Source organism: Mytilus trossulus, chromosome 3 (genome assembly GCF_036588685.1).
Source record: "Mytilus trossulus isolate FHL-02 chromosome 3, PNRI_Mtr1.1.1.hap1, whole genome shotgun sequence".
Taxonomy (NCBI): Eukaryota; Metazoa; Mollusca; class Bivalvia; order Mytilida; family Mytilidae; genus Mytilus; species Mytilus trossulus.
This window is the reverse complement of record NC_086375.1, coordinates 89,805,646-89,830,620: the sequence shown is the minus strand read 5'-3', so window position 1 is coordinate 89,830,620 and position 24,975 is coordinate 89,805,646. Positions and strand designations below refer to the sequence as shown.

Below are 24,975 nucleotides of genomic sequence, written 5' to 3'. Positions count from 1 at the left end.
TCCTTAGTTTTTCGAAAAATCAAAGTTTTGTTAACAGGAAATTTATAAAAATTAACATATAATCGATATTCATGTCAACACCGAAGTGCTAATGCATGTATCTTAATTAGAACAAACCATTTCTTCAAAAGCATTAAATTTTAAACCTAACATTTTCTTATATCTGTAAACAAAATTTATTAAATCAGATTATTACCCTTCGAAAAGACATTGTCAACTTTGCTTCGCCTCAGTTGACAATGTCTTCTAGGGGGTAACAATCTGCCATATCACAATATCATCGATGAGTTATATATATATAATGCCTTTTGATTTACTATTCGGTGACTATATTTTAAGCTCTAGAAACAACTTCGTTTTGTATTCCCATTTTGTCAATATTCAAGTCTAATCTTTTATTTAAATATCGTATGTATATTTATTGTTTTAGTAGTCAATGTAATAAATATATGTTACATATTATATCGGGATTTGTCATCACAGAAAAATAATCAATTTTAAACAAATTCGTTACCATATTGTTTGTTTTTTTTTTTTTTTTTTTTTTTATTTATAACAGCTTATTGAATATACCTATTTAATATTGCAGTGCATCCAAAAGAATCTATAGAGGTTTTTCTTCCCGATAAAATAGGATTTGATGAGGTTCGTAACGATGTCGCTGACTTAACGATATACCAGTAGTACATAGATTATGCTCAATAAAATCCAAAACGTCACTACAGACACGGGCATATCAAACGAGTTGATATAAAAAAATTTAATGACGTTTCTCGTGTTTAACTACAACGTCTATATCAAGATAGACATTTAGTGCGATTGAAATCTGATTGATTTAAAGTAAAAACATTGGGGGAAATTTGGCAGAATATTAAGAGAAGTCTCTATTAGTTAACGATAAAAAATGTCATCAAGATAACTTTAGTGTTAGTGAGTTTATCAATTAAAAGTCATTTAGACGACTCTACTGAGGTTGGCCATAAAATGTGATTGAAAACAATACAGAAATAAGTCATCTATTTAGTCCAGTCGATTTGTGAAACAATTGTTCAGATTGTGGTAAAAGCATCAAACTTTGCAGAGTGTTAGTTGAGGTCATGACTAACATTAATAGCTATGGACCCAATTAAAAAAATTGCGGCTCTGGGCGGCCATTTTGAAATTGTCTCCAAAAAATTCATAAAAGTTATTAAAAAAAAAATACAAAAAATATATTATTTTACCAATTTTGATAACCTTTCGTATATTCTGATAACAAAGACTTTCAACTGAGGACTATTGAAGTATAAGTGGTCATCTTCAATGGTGGCCATTTAGAAAACGTAAATTTCCTATACATCGTCATTCGCTATCCTTAATTGTTATTTGAATTAATACTAAGTTTTTTTTATACATTTACAACTAGTATTGCTTATCATTTATTTATGACTGTTGCATTTCATAAAGAATATATTCACAAAGTGCTCAAAAAAGGCATGCATTTGTTGACAAAATCAATGTATCTAAAGAAATACGTAAATTCTTGTACTTGCAGTTTAGCATGTAAGGCATAGTTACGGATGGAGCTGAAAAAAACTTATAAACAAATAGAGTGTAAGGAATTCTATAACGCCAAGAGAGGACACGTGATGATTTTGCTATGACAAGCAAATACAAAAAGAGCAGACATAGACATTTGCGCTGGTAATCAGTCATTTTTTAAAGCATACAATTGTTCCATGTTGATGAAGTCGTGATAGTGAAGGCCTCTCCATAGTCAAAGTAACTAGAATAGTTTTAAGAGCTATGCTTGCTACTATAAAAAGGCAGGGACATTCAATGTGACATTAAAATTTAATCAGTTCCATAATATTTGAGACATCTTACTCTATCGGAGGACTGATAAATTGCAGTTGTATCCTTTCGACGACGAGCATCATAATTGAACTATTATTGCCGAGAAATGATTAGTTTTGTCTGTCACTCAAGGATATTACAGGACTGTGTCTCGGTGTTTGGCCATCCTGTATCATTCTTATTAAGGAAACTTATGTCAGTTGAACTGATTCGGGTTAACAGCTGTTATTGAGTGTCCCGGTAAAGCTATTCTTAGTATCTAGCATACATATTTTGCCTGCTATGACTATGGTGATGCCTTCATTTTACCCTTTTATTATGAGGTCTGTTTGAGAGCTTCACGAATACCTTCGTTGAAAATCAAGAGAACTAATTTACTTTGCTTGCAGGCATGCATATATCCCATGGCAGCTACATTTCAATTTGCAAGATGCATTGTATCAGTTCGTCCTTCCATGATAACTGCAAATTGTTCAAGGCGTTCACTGTAGAATTTAGCGTGATCTGCAAGATTGGAGATTGGTACGATATCTTTTCCAGACCGTGTGCCGTAAATTAATTTTATTATTTTGGAAACACAACTCCAAGGATGAGAGATTCCTGGCTTTCTTTCTGTGTCTGCCTATTTGCTATGTTGTCAAGTTTTATCAATCACCAAGCAGGATACCAGTGATTTGAATCTTCAGTACTTACTTTGGATAACAGAACATGTCTTGTTGTACAGGTGCACAGTCATGCCTTATTTTTGCCGATTTGAAAATGTTAATGTATCATAGAGATCTTCAGATACATCACCACAGAAAAAATACATTGCTATCATTGTTTTGTGTTGATTCAGTACCATTTTACAGCTAGTATCTGGTTTCACATTGTTTTCTTTCAATTGGCAACTTATCTTCGATATTAGATGTATGTTTTCACTTTAACTGATGAAATATTTTGAGGTCTGAAATTTTGTTTTGACAGGATTTGTGCCATATTGCCTTGTGATTCTGAATGCTTCTGCAGTTTCATAGATTTCATTCATCTGTCTCAAAATGAGCGAAAGGAAAACCAATTCAACATCTTCGTTACTTGCATCAAAGGTGTAGTTGACAGCTCAAATGTCTGTGTCTGTTCTGTTGGCATTGCAAACCCTCACATGTCCTTTCTTGCCGTTTCACACATTCCTTCTAGTCTATTCGTTTTGATCCTTTCCAACAACAACTTTCGGTCATGCAAATTCAAAAGTGATCATACATATTCTTAGATTACAGAAAACTTGAATAAGGTATAAGGTACTAAGAAAATCAAAACAAATTTGACATCGGACAAGTTACCATGGCAACAAATCATGACCTAATTTGCATATTTTGTTAAATTTCATGATTTTTCTTGTTTTTTCATCAAATTTGAAGTATATTTTAGATTGAAAAAGTATGTGCGCACCCAAGAAACAATTTTATATTTGGTGAGATAATGCCAATAGTTATAATAAAGCTTCTGTTATTATTTTGTTGTTTCTCGGCTGCGCAGGATGTTTCCACAACAGAAATAAAGATAGAAAACTACATAAAATCTAGATTTTTCATCATTTTTGTGGAAACAATAAAAGTGCAGACAAATAAAGTTAATAATTATCATAATTATTCACACATATGTTACAGAACATTTAAAAATTCTATTGATTTCATGTAATTATTTCCAGTTGTACAACATTACAAAATTCAAAAAATTCAATTGACATTTCAAAGTACTTCATAGGTACAATGTACCACCTTCACCAATATCAACAAAACAAATTATCCTATTATCAGCCGACTTTTAGAAATGACAGGTATAAAAAAAATTTTTTCCTTTAGTGTTACTTGTAAAACAAATTTCTCCGGTTATCCTATGTTGAACAAGCGGTAGTATGAATATTGCTTTTAGCGTAATAGATCATTTCAATATCCTTTTCGTGGTCCGCGTTTCAACTCTGTCGATTACTTTTAAGCATTAAAGATCATGATTCAAATTTTAACAACTCAAGTTTCAAGTGTTGGGTGTGAAATTTTGAATAAAAACAATAAAAAAGTACATTGTCGGAAAATATAAAGTTATTTTTACCCGCTACAAAACAGAAAAAAAAACTCTAGAGGGGGAGGGGGTTAGGCTCGTTTTTTATCCTGTTTATATAGCTCAAAAAATTAAATTTATATATTTTTGTCAATGAAAATAAAATGCTTTTTTTTTTTATCGAATAATGACTACCTATTTAGGCTTAAAAGTTTCAATATTTTTCAAGATGGCCACCTTTCAATATGGGTAATATTTTCAAAAATGTTGTTCAACCAAACAATTGGAATCAGCACTGTTATTCTATTAACTAGGTTTCATATCAATATCTTCTCTAATATAATTTTCATGATTTTTTTTTTATAAATTTGTAGAGATCAAACGGCCGCCATTTTCGGCTTTCAGAGTGGGTCCATCGCTTAAAATGTTGCCCATGTCATATACTATTACTATGCCAAATTTCATGCTTTTACCACAATCTGAACAATTTTGTCAAAAATCTGCACAAATCGACTTGACTAATTAAAGGGATACAATTTGTGCCCATAGGAATACATACAAACTACCGATAGACTTTTGTGCCCATAGGAATACATACAAACTACCGATAGACTTTATTATACTGTTATACTACTGTCCCAGGTAAAACGGAGGGTTGGGATCCCGCTAACATGTTTTCTGATTAACAATCATATCGCATCTTCTTTTGTATATTTATTGCCGAAACGTATTAAAATTCTGTTGAGGGGAGATTTTACAATTTTAATCATCTCATCACAGTACGGTCTACAACACGGAGCCTTGTCTCACACCGAAAAGAAAGTTTGGATCAACTGGAGAAAGTTTAAAGGGTCCCAAAATGATTCGTGTAAAATCCTTCAAACGGGAAAAACATCTAAATAAAAAACGAGAAACACGTATGAGACACATCAACAAACGACAACTACTGAACATCAGATTCCTGACTTCGGACAGACCATGTGCAAACAAATGCCGCGGGTTTGAAATGTTTTAACAGGCGTCAACTGTCGTCCTACAGAATTAGTGTAACGTTACAACATAAAAATATACACTATAAAATATGAAGCATGTCTACCTTTCTCATTACTGTAAAATGAGGGCTATATATGAGTTTCAGTACAAAATCATATATATACATTGTAGTAGGAATCAGATTTATCAAACGTCCACTGTTGTTTGATGAGATTTTGTGGAAGTGTAGTAAAAAGAGCGGAAAAGTCAAAACTGTCAACCGGATCAAAAGTATTATCAAAAGCACCTTATTTATCTAAAACATCTAAAGAAGATTTTACACACCAAAAAATGTTTATTCCAGTATTTGCATATGGTTTATTTATATGATTAATGATCAAATCTATGATTATAGTAGTAAAGATATTTTTTTAAGCGCTGAAATATTTGTAGTTGAAAACTTACATGATGTCAAGACGAAACGATATTCTACTATGTTTGTGAAGTATAGATAACAATAATACGTGTGGACATTCAAATGTTCAGCGGAGGCCTTGAGTTGAGCTGTGGTAGTGACATGATTATTGACTATTTGACTTTCTTAGAGGAGTCAGGTGTACGGCCTTGAATATAGTTGATGTTTAATTCATTCTTAAGGACATCCGTGTATTTACGGCATACCAACACCACATGAAAACTTGTTGCAAACACTTTTAAGTAACAAAAACATTTCATGTTATCATGGCTTTAAATGTTAGAAAATGGCATGAGAAATTCAAACTAACTAGATATGTACCATATCTAAAATATATCTTTTCTTAAATACTCAATTAGATTAAATATATAACTGTACCTGTATCATCTGTCAAAAGATGAAAGCCATGGTTTAGATCTTCAATAAAAAAACAAATTGTCGGTATAACTACATGTATTGTATGTACCCTCACACTTATGATTCATGCATTTTTGACGAACTAGATGATGAGCTTGATATTTTAAAGGATTTTTTTTTATCATTTTGATATTTAAATGGGTATCTAGAGATACCAACGTTAACTTGAATCAATTATTTAATAGAAAAATAATGACCAGTTTAATGTACAGTTGTATAACATGTATAATTCGCATCAACTCCATGGTAACCCAAGCAGTGTTAAACATACAATCATTAACATGGTAACCAAAGCAGTGTTAAACTTGCAAACCAAAGCAGTGTTAAGCATACAATAAAACAGAATAACTCGTCCTCAACATGTTTGAAATAATGGCCAATGCAAAAAAAAAATCAACAGATTGAAAAAAATTATTTCAAATTCAGATTTAGATTGTAAAATTTGTTTTAGATCTATGTGGTGAACCTTCAGAGGAGGCCCGAAAGAAGAGAACGTTTGGTTACTATTTTCAATAAATTAAAATTAAATGTTACATTCTGGGAAGCTGTTGATGGACAGTGAGTATTTCAGTTATAAAAGTTGGTAAACATGACTAAAACGCATTAAAAGCCACACATTTAAGTTAAAATACCTAACATTTACGCTATTGGTATTCCTGAACTTGCTTTAGGATGTAATATGTTTGATCTTCGTTATTAGACCTATTGACTGACTATAAACATGGCGTTTTCTCGTTATATTGACTATCATCAATTATGTTTTATCAATTTTAGCAAAAGTTCAATAAGTAAAATAGAAAGGATAGTTTAAGTTTGATTTGGCTCTATGAATAGAAAAGGGTTGGGTTTATGTTTGGTTTGGCTCTAGAAAGAGAAAAAGGGCTGGGTTAAAGTTTGGTTTGGCTCTAGAAATAGTAAAGGGTTATTTTTTATTTTTTGTTGTTTTTTTGTTGTTGCTTAAGCAACAGAAAGGGTGTATTAAGCTTGGTTTGGTGCTAGGAATAAAACAAGAATGTGTCCCAAGTACACGGATGCCCCATCCGCAATATCATTTTCTATGTTCAGTGAACCGTTAAAATGGGAGAAAATCTCTAGTTTGGCATTAAAATTAGAAAGATCATATCATAGGGAACATGTATACTAAGTTTCAAGTTGGTTGGACTTCAAATTCATCAATATCTACCTCGACCAAAAACTTTAACCTGAAGCGATACAGATCGACGAACGGACGAATGGACGCACAGACCAGAAAACATAATTCCCATAAATGGGCATAACACAGTTGGGTTAAAGATTGGTTTTGATTTAGAAATAAAAAAAGGTAAGGTTTAAATTTGGTTTGGCTCTAGAAGTAGAAATTTATGTTTAAGTTTGGTTTGGCTATAGAAGTAGACATTTATGTTTAAGTTTGGTTTGCTTCTAATAGCAACATAAAAGGGTAAGGTTTAAGTTTGGTTTGACTCTAAAAGTAGAAATTTAAGTTCGGTTTAGTTCTAGGAACAGAAAAGGGTAAGGTTTAAGAGTTTTTTGACTACAGAAATAGAAAAGATTTTTGTTTAAGTTCGGTTTTGAAAAAAATATATTTACATGATATTTTTTATCCAAACTATGTTTTATGCTGTTTTCCTATAGGAACATGACAAAAGACTATCTAGATCATGCTGGCGTGACATTGCTTCCTGGATATCTGGATCCATATTTACAAAGGTAGTATGTGTTCTCATGCTAATAATATAGCAATAAGAAGATTTGGTATGATTGCCAATGAGACAAATATCCACCAAACTTCAAAAGAAGTGAGTGCAAGCAATAACAGGCAAGCATACGGCCTTCAACAATGAATAAAATCCATACCATATGATCGGCTATAAAAGGCCCCGACATGATACTACCGATATTATAGAAAAATAATTTACGAAAATCAAAGATAACTTATAACTAGAGATTCCTGACTTGGGACAAGGCGTATAAAGAATGCGACAGGGTTAACCATGTTTGTGAGCACTCATTCCCAAACATGGGACAGTGATGTAACAGCACAACATAAGAACAAACTTTATATGTATCAAATCATTATTCGAATATTTCAGGACTGGATCCCTATTAGTTGGTGTTTCTGCACACATGTCAGGTCATTGTTCGAATGGTTTGGGAATGAACTCCTGTCATTTAGGTATAGGAAGATGTGGTATGAGTGCCAATGAGACAACTCTCTATCTAGTATCAATTTATTAAAGTAAACCCTTATAGGTTAAGGTACGGCCTTCATATTACATTCTTTATTAAATATTTAGTTTTATGTTGGTTTTTTTCCCTAATTATCTTCAGACCGATGACATTTGGTGAAGTTGGGTGTTTCTTGAGCCATTATAAGATTTGGAAAGATGTAAGTTTTTATTTCATTTTTTTTACTCTTTTATTTTTATGCGAAAGCGAAAAGAAACGTATGTAGAATGGCGGTAATATAAATGGCATGTTTGATGCATTTTCGATGTAAATCTTTAGTTTATAATTAATCATAATAATTGCAATAAACATTTACAAAACTACATTGGGTAAATGAAGTTCTCCATCGTCAAGGAATGTTTCAAGTTCACGTTGGCGGTTATTTTGCTAAAGATGTTTGATACGTTTTACATTCTTTAACGTGTTGTTAAAATTCAAGTTTTATCTATCGTCATCTGAAATATCTAATCATAGGCATACCCGGCGAAACACGTTTAGTGCACACGAGAATTGATAAAAATATTAATGTGAAACTGAAAAATGCAGTATGAGGTGTATTCATTGTTGAAATCTGCAAGATAACATAACTGATATTGATGCTTACTTCTGCGTCATTTAGTGTCTGTTGGAGAGTTGTCTCATTCGCAATCATACCACATCTTTGTCGTGTATGGATTTATTGTAAAATAAGTGTATATATATATAGACAAACGCAATCATGTTTATTTTCTTGTGTTAGATCGAACAGAAGGGATATAAAAAGGCACTAATACTGGAAGATGATGCAAAATTTACACCAATGTTCAGACCAAAATGGGGGAGAATATTTGCTGATGTACAAGAATTTGTTCCAAACTGGGATTTATTGTAAGTTTTATATTGACAACTCATTTGAATGTTTGAATAACATGTATGGTCTTTTATATCAGAACAGGTTTATCGCTCTAATATTATTTCTAAAATATGGAAATCTCAATCCTCACATGTTCAACGCCTGTCTTTTCCTTGTGTTTATTTGATTTACGGATTTGCGGATATTTTGTTTGATTGTTCAACTAGTTGAATGCGATAGTAACCAAAACGACCACGAACCAATCTTATTAAAATAAGTTCTCATCACTTGCTCCTCGATTTTTTTTATGTCGCCACACGATATTCAATATAATATTCAATTAAAAAAAAATATATCGAGGAGCAACTGATGAGAACTTATTTTATTAAGATTGATCACGAACGTAAAAAATACATAAAATTGTTTCATTATACAATAAATAAATTTTGTGTATTTGCTGTCTTCTGATTGGTTAAAATTATTAGTTTTATTTTCAATGTTATCAATTTTGATGGCGACACGCCCACTCTGACATTGTGTATTCATACGCTAACATGTGTGTACGTTGTTTTTGTCAAGATAAATAATATAAATAAGTTCTTTGAGTCTTATTTTTTATAGAAATTTATTTATAATGAATGGCACTAATTTATTTTGATTTTATTGAACCATAAAACTAATTTTTGACTATTCACATTTTACATAATCCGCTTCGCGGATTATTCAATGTGAAGAGTCAAAAATTAGTTTTATGGTTCAATAAATTCAAAATAAATAATAGCCTTCATTAAACATCAAATATATGCCATCGATAATTTTAATATATTAAAGGTCATACATGTGTGTGTCTTTGTGTGTTTCCATATGAAATCATATTTTTAACATATGACATAGTTTATTGAGAAGTATGATAAATATTATGTAGGTCCTTTTGGAAACGTATTCCCAGACAAGAGAAATGCTAGGTAATGAATGATTGAATTTAATTAAGAGATGATGCCAATCTGAAATCGAAATGGCCAACTACCTTACCATAAAGTTTAGTCACTTCATGACTCAATTTCATAATGTGAGCGAAATACGTCACTTTGCTTAGGTTCATTCGGCCATCGGTTGCCAGCAAATTGTCATGTGTACTAATGTTTGTCTGTTTGTTCTATTCATTTTTAGCCATGGCGTTGTCAGTTTATTTTCGATTTATGAGTTTGACTGTCCCTCTGGTTTCGTTCGTCCCTCTTTCATGTAAAGCATAATCTATTTGATTTAAACTTGACAGAAATAACAATAAGTCAATCACCAGAGGCAATATTACGGAAGCGTATTAGCGCCACACATTTTTCTTTTCTTCCTATGTTTGCATTATAACGCAAACCTTTGCGTTATAACGCAAACATTTGTTTTATCTTATTTCTTATTTAAGATTCAAAGGAAACAGTAGTTATTAATGGAGGTGGCTGTATATATTAAAATTTATCACCTTTGTAGTCATTGCAAAGTAAAATGCTTGAATAATTAGATCATATCAATGACTAATAATGAGCAGAATAATATAAGAAGGTGTGGTATGAGTGCCAATTAGAAAACTCCCCATCTAAGTCACTATTCGTAAAAGTAAACCATCATAGGCCGAATTACGGTCTTCAACACGGAGCATTGGCTCACACAAAACAACAAACTATACAGGTCCCCAAAAACGATATCCATGTTACTACTAGTATATATATCACAAAGAAAATTGAGTAAATTGAGGTTTATTATACCCAAGAAAAAAAATCAACCCTGCTAATATAGCTTTAACCGAATATAAATATACTTCCAAAGTAAGCTCTCGTTTGAGAAATGTGTAAAGTAGGTTAGATTCCAATAAGCTACATGTACCCTTTGGCAATAAATGTATAGAATGAAGATGTTTTATTAATAAAATATGTTCTCTCTATTCACATTGCTACCCAATCATCTTAAAAATACTACGTTATATTGAAATGAAAATTCAACGACTTTCTATCAAAGAATCTTGATCATATTCTGAGATTTAAAAAAAATGTTTCCTTATTAATAATTCATTTTAAAGCAGAAAGATCATTTAGTCTATTTGACTTGGAGGTTTCACAATTGTATGACATTATTTTTGATCTTTCAATTTAAATATGACTATATACTAAACTATATCTATTTTCTTGTTAAATTCTATACTTTTCTGATGCACAAATCAGTCTTAATTTATGTATAATTGCACTTCAAGTATTCCATTATTCCTATGCATATTTATTATAATGATTTGGCCTTGTATGTATGTTTTTTTTATCTACTAGTAAATCACATCCGAAATGAATGACTGACGGACATATATACAAATCTTAATGAATAATTGAAAAAGAAAAAAAAAAAATGTGTGGCGCTAATACGCTTCCGTACAATATTGGCATTCAAAATCTCTGGAAATTTTAGGACATTTTTGATTGAAAACAAACGGTTTGCAGATAATTTTTTTTATTAAAATTAAATAATAATGTTAATCTTTTACAGATATCTCGGGCGTAAAATAATGAAATCTGAAGACGAACGTCCAGTAAATGACAGTTATTATCTTGTGTGGCCTAACTACTCATACTGGACAGTAGCTTATGCAATTACCAACAAAGGGGTCAATAAATTACTTCACCAGAAACCACTGACAAAGATGATTACTGTAGACGAATTTTTACCCACCATGTTTGATAAGAATCCAGAAGGAGAGTAAGTAAGCATAGGGTAGAATTAAAAAGAAATATGATGCAAACAAGTGTTTAAAGTTCTCTGAAATATTTATAAACTAACGATCATTAGAGTATGCATGGGGTAGATATAGAGAAGGGTGATGAAGATTGGGAATCTCCTTTTTTCTCGATTTACCCCCCTCGATTTTATATTTTAAATATGTGAATGTTTCATGGTCACTGTGTATCATCGCCACCGGAAATTGGGTACTAACGAAGCGGAGAGAAATAGAAAAAAAAGTAAACAAGTTAAGAATTCATTCAATTTAAATCATTTCCACTCATTTGATGAGGGTGCCGCTTAAGAAATGATTTTCTGATATATAATTCTTTAAATTATTAGGCAGATAAGTACAAAATTAATACAAGATTTTGTGTAATACTCCAAAACTTGCCACTTAGTACCGGAAAATTTCGAGGTCGATCGTCCTCTGTGGCCCCATTCTCAAGATATTGAACTGTTTTTCATTATTTTTCCAGACACGTTTTTAGATTATTATAGTGTGGCATCATATTTACTAAAATTTGTTGTCAAAAAGATGTATTTTAAAGAATATAGACCATAAAAAACAAAGTCTAGGGTACGGCAACTTGCTCGTGTTGACAAATTTACTGTATGGCAACTTGTTTTCAACTGTAAGGCAACTTGCTAATTTTAGAATAGTTATTTACCGTCCTTTCAAAGAAAATAAAGTATTTAAAAGGTACCCTTTAAAGTTCAACTGTTTTTGTCTTTTTCAAGGTTTTACTTTGTTTATAAAATTTTTATTTGACTGATAAATTTAAAAACTGTTAAACCCACTGTCTGTAATCAGATTTTCTGTTTTGTTAAAATTTGCAATGTTGTTAACTGTTTATTTGAAATTGAGATTCCTGTTATCTGTTACTTTTAAAATACTTAAAATGTTCACTGTTTTTGACATTATTTTCTCTGTTAACTGCTCTTAACTGTTTTTTACAAGAATCATTTTAAAATTTGCTGTCCATCTCCTTCTTTACGTTGCTTCCGCAAAGGAGTGACATATTCAGCATATATGTAACTGTTCATGTCTTTAAAAAAAATTGAGTATAGTAAATCCTTGATAAAATTGAGAATGGAAATGAGGAAAATGTCAAAGAAACAGAAGCCCGACCAAATAGAAGAAACATCCCAACGCAACGAGAAAAGTATGCACTAAGGTGGATGTGAATTCACAGATAGGAAAAAAACTTAGAACTGACACTCATAATTTTTAAACACCCTCTTTCCCTTCCTTCCTAATAAATAAGGCTAACTATTTGAGTTATGCATGTGTATATTTATGGAAAGAGAATCGTCCATAGATTTGATTTCCAATGGTAATAATGGTGAAATATAATCCTTTTTTTGTGTGTTACCATGGCAACAATCAGCATTTATTTGATACCAAATATTGCAAAATAGGGGGTTGAACATGTCACAAAGATCTAAAAAGTTTGGTTCAAAGGAAAATTTCAATTTTCAATCAATAAGAGTAATACCTTTCCTGAAACCATAGACATATATCTATCAAAAGGTTAAAAAATAATCATATGCATTTCTGCTGTTTTTTCCATAAATTGAATTGAAAAGATCGAGCGTCAAATCTTTGTTGAAAAACAATACAAAATTTCTAAATCTAAATGTTCATATAAACCCACTAGGAAAGCTATATTATTATTCAACTACCTAAATATCAATTCAATTGTACAAAAACTTTCATATTTAGAAAATTCACCATGGCTATAATGCGAAACTAAACTTGTAACTGTGTATTGATATACCTGAAGCAGTCTCCTACGTGAGCAATCATTTAACTACAAAAAGGGGGTAAAAGTTCAATGTTTGTTTCTTGAAACATATAAATGAACCAAAATTTAAAAAATGAAATAAATACAAGACTATATACAAATGTAGCAAAGGTTACGGACTCAAGTTGGGTCATGCAGGTGCAACAAATGCGGCAGTGTTAAACATGTTTAGGGATATCTCATGCCCCTCTTTATACGTCTAACCAATGTAGGTATATATGCCTTCTATTTGTAATGTATCCAAAACGTTAAAAGGAAAGGCCACTTCTTATCCAGCTAAAACCCTAGTCAGTCCTATGATGAAAATAATTCAGATGTATATGGAATGTTTGATAAGTTATATTGACCCAGAGTACCTGGACGGAATTGTGAAAAATAAAGTACCTTTTTCAATTTGCATTCGTTTAATAACTGAACAGTGTGGCCTGGTAGAAGAGGCCGAAAATTAGGACTTGGTTCTCAAATTGATGTCAAATTTGCTAGTCGAAGACTTCAGAAATGTAAAGATCGACCAAGGCTTTTTTTATATCAGCTCAGAGTTCTTAATTGGGACTTGGAGATAAAAGGGCGCTTCAATTTGTGACACCTTACATGCTACTTTCTGATTTATACACTGGTTTTGATGATTTAAAATAAAAGTCAGTAAACCTTCGTAATTCCTAATAAAATCATGAAAGCAATGAGTCGTATGAATACCCTGACTGAGATGTAACCATAATTTATAAGAGCCCCCGCCATAAAAAAAAATAATGTTCGAGCCCTATAGTATTCACTCATTCTATCTGTTGGTTACAACAACCATTTTCTTATCGGGGGGGGGGGGGCCTAACTGAAAGAAAAAAAAAATGTTTTGCACTGTAGGTGAACAAAAATTTATACTGTCAGCTGCTTGAAAAAAAATTGTGCACTGCTGAATTTGAGAATAGTGAAAATAACAACAGTTGAGATGTTTCACAGCAGATTATATGTCCAGTCTACAGATTATGCTAAGATTTCTATTTATACCTTATTACTTTTTGTATTTTCCTGTAACAGTGTTTGATCCAGAAATACTAAAAAGCATTCCAAATCTCCCGCATGTATGCTACTACATTAAGACATACTTAAAACTGCAACTATTATAAACATGAAATATATAAAAAGAAGATGTGGTATGATTTGTAAATGAGACAACTATCCACAAAAGACTAAAATGACACAGACATTAACAACTATAGGTCACCATACAGCCTTCAACGATGAGCAAAGCCCATACCACATAGTCACTTATAAAATAATGGTCCTTTTATAACAGGGATAGATATAGTATAATAAGCAGTCTTTTAAAGGCCTCGATTGTGTATGACACAGACTTGTATACCGGTAGTATTTTCCTTTGTATCATTCTGTATCATTTGTAGACTTGCTACATGTCCCTTCCTAATTATTATTTTTTTTTTCAATTTTGCCCCTTTAATAATTTTACTGCTATAACTAGGAGATTACAATTATACTGACATCTCCAAGGACAAACAGTAGACTGCCACTTATCAGTAAACATATAAATTAGTAAGAGAGAAATATTAGAAAGGGAATTGTAGCAAGTCTATATCATTCGTTATACCTCTTTTTTCAATGGAAAGTCAATTATCATAGTTGGAAACAGTGGATGTTTTTAATTTGGAGGTACTCACTCTTTGCCAATACATATGGCAATGGTGGCCACCTCAATTGCAGTATTAAAATTCAACGACTGTGGTACCTGTAAGACGGACTCAGAGAAATCATAACGAAGAAAGTGGGCAAAAAAAACAACAGAGACGACAGCCAATGCCAGGATATAGACAGAGCCATACACTTTACAATTAACATCAATTAAAGAATTAAAATGAATTTTATGTAAATTTTATGGTTTTGAGAAAAAAAAATGTGTTTTTGTTCCACATTATAGGGAAATTTTTTTTGCTTTCCTTCTCAAAAGAAAAAAAAATAATCGGACGAAGGTTATGAACAAAATAAGAATTCTCGATCCTGTGGTTCGGTTGTTGTTGTTTCTTCATCTCTATCTTATTGGTTGATTTCATAAATTGTTTTGTTACACTGTATATGATTTAGGCCGTTAGTTTTCTTGTTGAGTCCTTCCACATTTTTCTGTCGGTGCTTTTTATAGCCGACTATAAGGTACGAGTTTTCGTTGTTGAAGGCCGTACGATATCATATAATTGCTTGCATACACTTTATTTTATCCAGATAGATAGTTATCTTATTTGCTTATTTAAAAAAAAAAGCTAGCACCAAGAAAAGATGAATGGACGATTTATTTTATTGAACTTACACAATTTCAACCTAACAACAAATAAGACAACAGTCGTTAGTAGTATAACGATATATAAATGTATTTGGGATAATATGGTTGAAAAAAACCTTCTTGTACAAAATCGAAAAGCGGTACGCAACGAGGCCTTCTGAACTAAATTAACGGCATATATTTAATAATAATTGATAAGTGTGACATTTTGTATATGTGTAAGCCTGTAAAGCTTTGATATCAACAATATATCGCCACTTGATATTATCTTAACAGTGATTAATTTCCTCTTAAAATTATAATATATTGCAAGACGCCGTACTGACAAAAATTGTTATTTTGCAATTCGCCGTACAACGTCCTGCAATTCGCCGTACAACAAACAAACAATGTTTTTGTCCATATTCTTTAAAAAACATGTTTTTGACAAACAAATTTCAGCAAATATGATGCCACACTATAATAATCTAAAAACGTGTCTGGAAAAATAATGAAAAACAGTTCAATATCTTGAGAATGGGGCCACAGAGGACGATCGACCTCCGAAATTTTCCGGTACTAAGTGGCAAGTTTTGGAGTATTACACAAAATCTTGTATTAATTTTGTACTTATCTGCCTAATAATTTAAAGAATTATATATCAGAAAATCATTTCTTAAGCGGCACCCTCATCAAATGAGAGGAAATGCTTCAAATTGAATGAATTCTTAACTTGTTTACTTTTTTTTTCTATTTCTCTCCGCTTCGTTAGTACCCAATTTCCGGTGGCGATGATACACAGTGATGGTGATACTTGGTTTGAGTATCCATTTGCAAAGCGACTTTATCCACGCCTAGTATAATATACATGTACATAGATATTGGTTCATGGACTGTTAAAATGTAGTTAAAACTTAGTACATGAAAAGACATAAGACATAAGATATTTTATTTCACTAAAGCTCCCACATGGGGTATATTTGAGTTAGGGTGAAATAGTTCTAACACATTGTGAAAAGAAAGTGTTCACTACAATATGAGTGTAAAATTCAAGATAACACGTTAGAATTCAGTAAGTTAGAAACAAATGGATGGCGATAATATTTTTTACTTAATGTTACAGAATAATGTTTGAAAATTTAAACAATCTGCGTCCCCACCTTTATATTTAGCCAAAATCTTTTAGAAACATAAAACTAGCCAAAATGATATGCCTAAAATATAGACATTATTTGGAACAAATCGAAAGCATTTTGATTATGATTATTTGATATATACCATCTGCCATTTACGTTCATTTTGGAAATAACTAGTACTACACTATAAAAATAAAGAGAAGTTTTTAGATTGCAAATACATTTTTTTTCAGCCAAATACATTTAGTGATGATGATGTAAACAGCTACAATATAGGTCACCGTACTTCCTCTAACAATGATTAAAACCAATACAGCATTGGAAGCTACAAAAAGGTCACAGCATGACAAAATATTAAGCAATTCACAAGAGAAAAGCTATGTGTTAAAACAATAAAAAAGAAGAAAAAAAAAAAAACAACAAAAAAAAATGCAAAAAGAAAACCTTGACATACAGCAAAAAAGGACAACCAAGTACTTAGAAAATGCACATAAAGTATGTGGTGAGATGAAACAACCTTTTCAGCGTTCAATCCTCCCTTAAATTTAAACAACAACTCTAAAAATCAGTTGAACATCATGCTTGAAGGACTGAATAAGGAGAGAAAAAAAGTTTACAAAATAACCCAAAACGGAAGTACTTAAGACTATTAGCAGTTAATAATATCTAGAAACATTCGTTCTTAAAACACATTTACTAAAAATAATATCAAAAGAACTTTTTTAACGCATGCCTATACTATTGGCAATCTAATTAAACCCGATCTCTCATCGCTCCAGTTTTCTGATATGCCACGCGTCATATCAGAAATCGGGAGCGATGAGAGATCGGTTTTAAATTAGATTGATACTATTGGATGAGTTAGGTTAACTTACTTATAGGCTGTGTTCACACCAAACGCCGTGTACAGTAAACATGTTTACAATTAGTTTAATGTAATATACACTGGTTTCACATTAAAGGAGTAGGTCCGGTAAGGACTCATTTTGGCCTCAAATTTCAATTTCAATTGATGAAAGATTTTGACCACTTTTTAAACACTTTAGTGTCTATTTCACTCGATTCAATTAGTTTATGTGAAAGATTTTAACTGATTTAGTCATTTAAAACGGTCCGATTCAAGCTCAAATATGAAAAATCTTTCAAATATGCCAAAAAACGTCACTTTTCAGTTGGTTTTTGTTAAAAATGAAAGTGGCCGCATCCGTGCTCATCCACAACCTTTATATATGTTCTGTATTATCATAAATACAACTTACATTTCAATATTAAGGATGAACACGAATGCGGCCACTTTCGTTTTACACGGAAACCGTCTAAAATTTAACTAAAAGGATATAATTTTGAAGATTTCAGTAATTTAGCATGACTTAATGGTGCTACCACCCAATATATGTGCATTTTATTGTCAAAAACAGCCCATATTTATGTAGCAGAAGCATTTAACTGTCCAATAAATAACTAAAAGTTTACATTTTAACAATTTTGTAAAACTGTTATATTTTGGGGCCAAAAAGAGGTCTTACCGGACCTACTCCTTTGTTCACATCTATACACCTTGTTTAATTACCTGTACATAAGATTTGTTCACACATGTAAACTATATGTCATTTAAATGTTCATTACGAAAAACCGAATGCAAAGTTTTCGGACAACTTTTCTAGCAGTTAGGGAACGACCATTTGACTTCAAAAAGGGGGGATGGAAATATTCCGATCCCCAATTGGATAAAAATAATCTGATCATACAGATGATAAAAATAAATATTCTGAATCAAGAATTTCCCTATACATTAAAGTGTTTAAAAATATTGAGTTAAATTTTTAAATGTTCGCGCGAAAAAAAAATCTGATTTAGATATCAACCCCCCCCCCCCCCCCCCCCCCCGACCCACCCACTTTAAAGTTAAGTGGTTGCTCCTTTAATGCAAGCCATTTTGATGATTTGCAGTAGTTTAAATAATCTAAAGAACGTCGGATGCAGCAGCGTGCTTACAGACGAAAAAAAGGATTGAGATATTAGGGATCACTACATTTTTATCTTTTCTGTTTGTTTCAAATGATATTTCTTCTTCAATGAGTATTTGGCAAAGGGAGAGAGTAATTATTATGTTGTTTTTGTTTATTATTTTAAGTGTAATATAATGGATCTGAGATACTAGACAAACTTATCATTTACCTCACATATTTTTTTAGTAATGCATTTATGTGCGAATAGTTGTTTCAGTAAAGACCAGTGGCAAATATTTCTATGTACGTCAAGTCGATTCGGGAGACCTTTTCAAATAAATTAGGCAGCAACTATTTAATTTTCGTAAAGGGGGGGGGGGGGGGGGGTAAGGATTTTTTCATGACAAATTTTGGTGACAAGTCGAAAACATGTTTTTTCTTTCAATTTTAGCATTAAATATATTGGCAGCTGAGAGCGAAAAAAAAAAACAATCAGTGTAAAAAAAACTTTTTTTTCTCCAAAAACTGGAAACAACTTTTTTTCCAAAAAATCCATAGCCTTTTCCCATTCTCCCGAAAACCAATGGGTGCTGCCTTATTGGTTCGGCAAAGATGCTGCTTTGAGTCTTGATTCGGGGTTAATAAACTACTTTTTTTTTAACACATAAACATAATATACATTTTAGACAACAATTTCTGTAAAGAACTTTATTAATAATTGTTGAAATTATCAATTTTATTAAAAAAAGAGTTTCCTCATTAAATGTAAACACGGTTAAACTAATGTCTTCAATGCCTAGTTTTGAGTACACTTAACCTACACAAGGTCTACATTGAGTATCGACTGTGTGTAGACAAAACATGATTTAAACTACATGTACTACTTAGTACTGAATATAAGGCCGTGTTCACATTGACCTAAATTCGGTGTTGTGTTAGTGTAACTCACACGTAAACTAAACAGAATTGTGTTCTCATTGATTAAACTCAAAACACAATTCTGTTTAGTTTACGTGTGAGTTACACTAACACAACACCGAATTTAGGTCAATGTGAACACGGCCTTATATTCAGTACTAAGTGACAACGGTAAGTCTATTGTTTGATTGCAGCCAGTCCTGGAACAAACATTTCTTTCCGAGAAATCTGATTGCCTTATCAACAAATCCATTGTTAATAGAACCAGCTTGGTATGGTGGTCACCAAGGTCACTACACTGACACTGGTGATTCTTACATCGTCCAAAAAGATGAACAAGATGGTCACCCTGGTCACTACACTGACACTAATGATGCTTACATCGTCCAGCAAGATGAACAAGATGGTCACCCTGGTCACTACACGGACACCAGTGATGCTTTCATCGTCCAGCAAGATGAACAAGATGGTCACCCTGTTCAATACACTGACTCCGATGATTCTTGCATCGTCCAAAAAGAAAAACAAGATGGCGATGATCAACAAATAATTAAGGATGAGTTGTAATGAAAGAGAGAGGGAAAATGACATATGATATAGTTATGATATATGTAGCGAGAACATTTTGTTTTGTTTATAAACTACTAAAATCAGAGAATGACTTTTTGTATGTCGATACTCAAACTTGAATGTGACGTCCATTTTCACTGCGCTAGTACATATTTTTGTTCAGGCATCAGCTAAAAACTTAAAGATCGATGAAGATTTTACTAAAAACAAACAAATAAGATGGCACATCATCGTACATAAAGATACAAGATTTCGAAAATTGCGATTCAGAAATGTACATATCTTCGAAGCCGGAAAATCCTCTCACGGTTTTTATTCCAGAACCGATTGTTCTGCACGTGAAGATTACCAGCCGAGAAAACCATTACGTGCCAAAAATGTAGTTTATTTTTATACCAATGGATATTAAGACTAGTTACCGTATCACCATGGTGATACGGTCTGATTAGTCCCAGGCTAAACGTCAGGTTCGGGTAAACTCTGTTAACGGTATTTCTGTTATTTCATTGGTTATAAATACTATCTAATGGCTGCTTCGTGTCTGTTTCCGGAATGATTCTGGGGGAAATGAAGTTCATTTTAACGTCTGATTGGCTATTAATGAGTGGCATGCATTATATGTTCCACGCGTCCGTAAGTGGGGTCGGATTGAAGGTAGCAAGTTAACTCGTACCAACGAAAACTCGTAACATGTTAACTCGTACCAAAAAAGTTAACTCGTACCACTGCAAACTCGTACCATAAAAAATATATTAAAAATTACGAATATTTTATGGTATTTTTTTGTAAACTTAAAAAAACTAATGTTGAATTACTTGAATTTTATACTGGATTTTAATAGACAAAAATACGAATGTTTTTCTAAAAGCTTTATTTTTTAAGCTGATCTTTCAAAGTAGGTATAATCCAGAAGAAAGTAAAAACATTGCTTTAACTGTACCTTAAGTTGAATATCTATATCCAAATTAAATTAATTAATGCTGTAATCCATGATTACAAATTAAATGCTATGTTTACAATTGTTGAAAGCCATGTGCTTTTTTGGCGGGAAAATTGGGGAACAGGAAACAGTTACATTTCATTGTAACTTGTTATTTCTAAAAAGTAAGAATTTCATTTTGGAAATCATTTTGATTAACTGCTAGGATTTATTCATGGAATATTAATTTGGAATGATTAAAAATTAATTTCAATAATTATCAGTAAAAGTTTAAAAAGAAGTCTATTCAAAGGCGGGAGACAACAAAGCAAATCTGCCACGGTATTTTCGATCTAATAGACAGGAAAGATTAGCTACAAATTGGTCACTGTACTTTCAAATTATATACATTTTACAGACTTGAGAGGTATTGAGTGGAAGTAAATTATATACATCACTAAACACCATTTAAATGCATTTAAATCAGTTGGTACGAGTTAGCAGTGGTACGAGTTTGCATTGGTACGAGTTTTTGTAAAGTGGTACGAGTTGACGTTGGTAAGAGTTTACAATGGTACGGGATAACTATAGATTGAAATAAACAATTAATTTCCCCATAGGCGACAATGGTAGCCTTTTTCGAGATACAGACTTTAGAAAGTTGATTTTTTTTAACGAAACCTTGCTAGAATCAAAGAAAAGTTATTCGGACAGTATTTTTTGGTCTCAAAAATATAGGTTCGCGTTGCTTTTCTTAGCGTATTTTGTACTTATCTCCCATGCCTATCAATTTTGCCCTTAAAAATACGTGTCTTGTCCTAGCGTTGAAAAGTCATCTCAGTGCCTTTAATAGGGCTACGGAATAATTTTTATTTTGCCTTTTGTATACAGCAGTGTTCACGAAGTCTCTAGAAATAAAAAAATACGGGCGCACATATCGACCAATCAGGATTAGCCATACTCTTAATTCTGAATACCATGTTATGCCTATAATTCTGATTGAAATCATGATACAAGTAATAGCTTTTCTAAAAAGCTTGCCGTATTTTAGCTGATTATATTGAGATCAGTCACTGTGGTTTGTGGGTAGTTTATTTTTATTGGAATATTGCACTTCAAGCAATATGAAAACATAGCTCTTTTTTGTACTAATATGTCATTTTTGTTGTATTATTGGTGGACCTGTGTTATAATGGAAGGAGACTTTATAAAAGTGAGAATGGAAATGGGGAATGATATTATAATAAAATGTATTCTTTGTCTATAATCAACTTGATAAAAATAGCATACTTTTGAGGATTACTACTTGACAAAATGGACAACAACAGAAGGCAGTGGTAGATCCAGAGGGGGTCGTAGAGGGCGTACGCCCCATCCCCCCCCTTTTGCTTGGTTTTTTTAAAAATGATGAATCATATCAGACTATGTGAACTTTCGCCATTTCCTGTGTACTCTATTATTTAATTTTTATGCCACAATTCTTTACTTAAAAATTATTTTTTCCACCATAATTTACTGATTGTCAAAGTCATGTGATTCGCTATGGTTGAGTTGACCAGTGCTTCGAAAAACGTCGCTCAGTAATTTTGAAATTCAAATTACAGTAACACATTGCTTAAGCTGAGGATGACAATCATGACACCTTCAAAGCAACATAGGATTGAGCAAGAACATATTGACTTCTATTTCACTATTCCACCAAACAGGAAGTAATACTCTATAGACTATAACACTCTCATGAAAAAATGGCAATATTATTTACATATGAAAACATGTTTAACCCCAAACGCCATTGTCATGATTGATATGGACTATATAAAATTGTTGTTTGGTGTTAACATCTTTGCATTGAAGACCAAACTACAACCTTTAATAGTTTACTTTCATAAATTGTGACTTGGATAGACAGTTGTCTTTGGTACTTACATGTATATGAGATCCAGTAATGTCTATCTACAAGATTGAGAACACATTTTTTTGTAATAAATTTAAAACATATTTTATTCTGTAATATCTGATTATATGTATCAGGTATTTTTGATTTTTCATTTGATGTGTACCGGTACTCTCTGGTAATGTCAATATCAGCATGATTAGTTGATTGGTTGTGATAAAAAAAAATTGGGCAGTTGTCATGTGCAGGTACACCACATGTGGATCTTCTTTCCCCTCTCATTTATAAAATTGTGCATGATATTTATCACAGAAACGCACCAGTATTTTGGTGAATGAAACACTTGTCATATTAAATTAAAGTCAGAGGTTGAGTTAGAGGGGTTTTCTGGAGCCTGGGCCACCCCTTTTGTAGGAAATATTTTGTTGTTTTTTTAGGGAATCACTGAGGCATAACTGGAGTTGGCCCCTTCTTAGGCAGTCAGTGGGTTCTGATTATAAAAATTTCTGGATCCACCACTGAAAGTTTGAGTAAAGTTAGATAACAATTTAATTTATGACAAACAATGTTAAAATTTACACAGATAATGAATGAAAAATCTAGTAAATTAAAAAATAGGCACTACATGTATTATTAAAAGCTTTCCTTGCTTATTCACAAGGACATATAATACCCTTCATGCTATTCTGATCTGAGTTTTTATTCATACATACATGTAATCTGGTGCATGCTGTTCCAAGTAGTCTTCTTTTTTCTGTTTCTTGAGAAGTATTTGTTTTACCTGTTCAGTCACTGTAAAGTGTTACAATTCATATTTAAACGCAACACATAAATAGTGACCAAATAGTAATGTATATATTTTAAACATTTTTGTGGGACCATGAAAATGTGGTATATAGATAGACCATAGAACAAATAAGCAAACAAATGCAAAGGAGATGTACATGTAAGATGAATTATAAAAAAAAAGAACCATGGCCAGGGGCCCTAAGCTTGACAGCATTTGGTGTTGAACAGGTAAAATGTTTGCATTGACAATAAATATAGCCTTTGTAAGAGGTGACCCAGGTGGCCTTTCTCTAAATCAGCTATATTACACATATTGCTGGGCCGGGTTGAACAATAAATGAAAATGACTTTGAAAAAATCTAATAGAAATACACCAAATTTGGGAGACATCTATTAAAATGTTTGAAATAATAAGGAAGTTGACAAGAACTAAGCTTTTTCAGATAATATACAGACTATTGCACTCTATAAGCTTTTTTCAAATTAAGTCATTTTCATTTATTTTTTAACCCGGCCCAGAAATATGTGGTTACTTTAATATAGATGATTTAGAGAAAAGCGACCTGGGTCACCTCTAACAAAGGCTATATTTATTGTCAATGCAAACATTTTACCTGTTCAACACCAAATTCCCTATAAAAACAAAACAAAATCCTACAAAAGGGGTGGCCCAGGCCCCCCAAAATCCCTCTAACTTCACCTCTGAATTTAATTTAATATGACAAGTGTTTCATTCACCGAAATACTGGTGCGAATTTATAAGTAAAGTATTGTCGCATAAAAATTAAATAATAGAGTATACAGGAAATGGCAAAGTTCACTTAGTCTAGTATGATTAATCATGTTAAAAAAAAAAGAAAAAGAAGCAGAGTGGGGAATACGCCCTCTACGTCCCCCTCTGGATCCGCCACTGCCTTCTGTTGTTGTCCATTTTGTCAAGTAGTAATCCTCAAAAGTATGTGTAGGTTATATGCTATTATTATCAAATTGATTATAATAGACACAGAATACATTTTATTATAATATCTTCCCAATTTCCATTCTCAATTTTATTAAGTCTCCTTCCATTTTAACACGGGTCCACCAATAATACAACAAAAATGACAAATTAGTAGAAAAAAACCCGCTATGTTTTCATATTGATTGAAGTGCAATATTCCAATAAAAATAAACT

At 32.1% G+C, this 24,975-nt stretch overlaps 1 protein-coding gene across 1 annotated transcript; it reads left to right on the top strand.

The window, feature by feature from the left end:
* Window positions 1-594: 594 nt before the first annotated feature.
* LOC134711136 (glycosyltransferase 25 family member-like) lies at window positions 595-20,196 on the top strand. The gene is made up of 7 exons (XM_063571578.1): window positions 595-645; window positions 6,189-6,295; window positions 7,370-7,444; window positions 8,066-8,123; window positions 8,703-8,830; window positions 11,322-11,531; window positions 19,824-20,196. Exons 3-7 carry the CDS (start codon window positions 7,374-7,376, stop codon window positions 20,194-20,196), a joined length of 840 nt encoding a protein of 279 aa, XP_063427648.1. The 5' UTR covers window positions 595-645; window positions 6,189-6,295; window positions 7,370-7,373.
* Window positions 20,197-24,975: the final 4,779 nt, after the last annotated feature.

Coding starts and splice junctions, on each gene's coding strand:
- LOC134711136 (XM_063571578.1), top strand. CDS start 7,374: ATGACAAAAGACTATCTAGATCATGCTGGCGTGACATTGCTTCCTGGA. Junction 8,124..8,702: donor ATTATAAGATTTGGAAAGAT/GTAAGTTTTTAT, acceptor TTCTTGTGTTAG/ATCGAACAGAAGGGATATAA. Junction 11,532..19,823: donor GATAAGAATCCAGAAGGAGA/GTAAGTAAGCAT, acceptor GTTTGATTGCAG/CCAGTCCTGGAACAAACATT.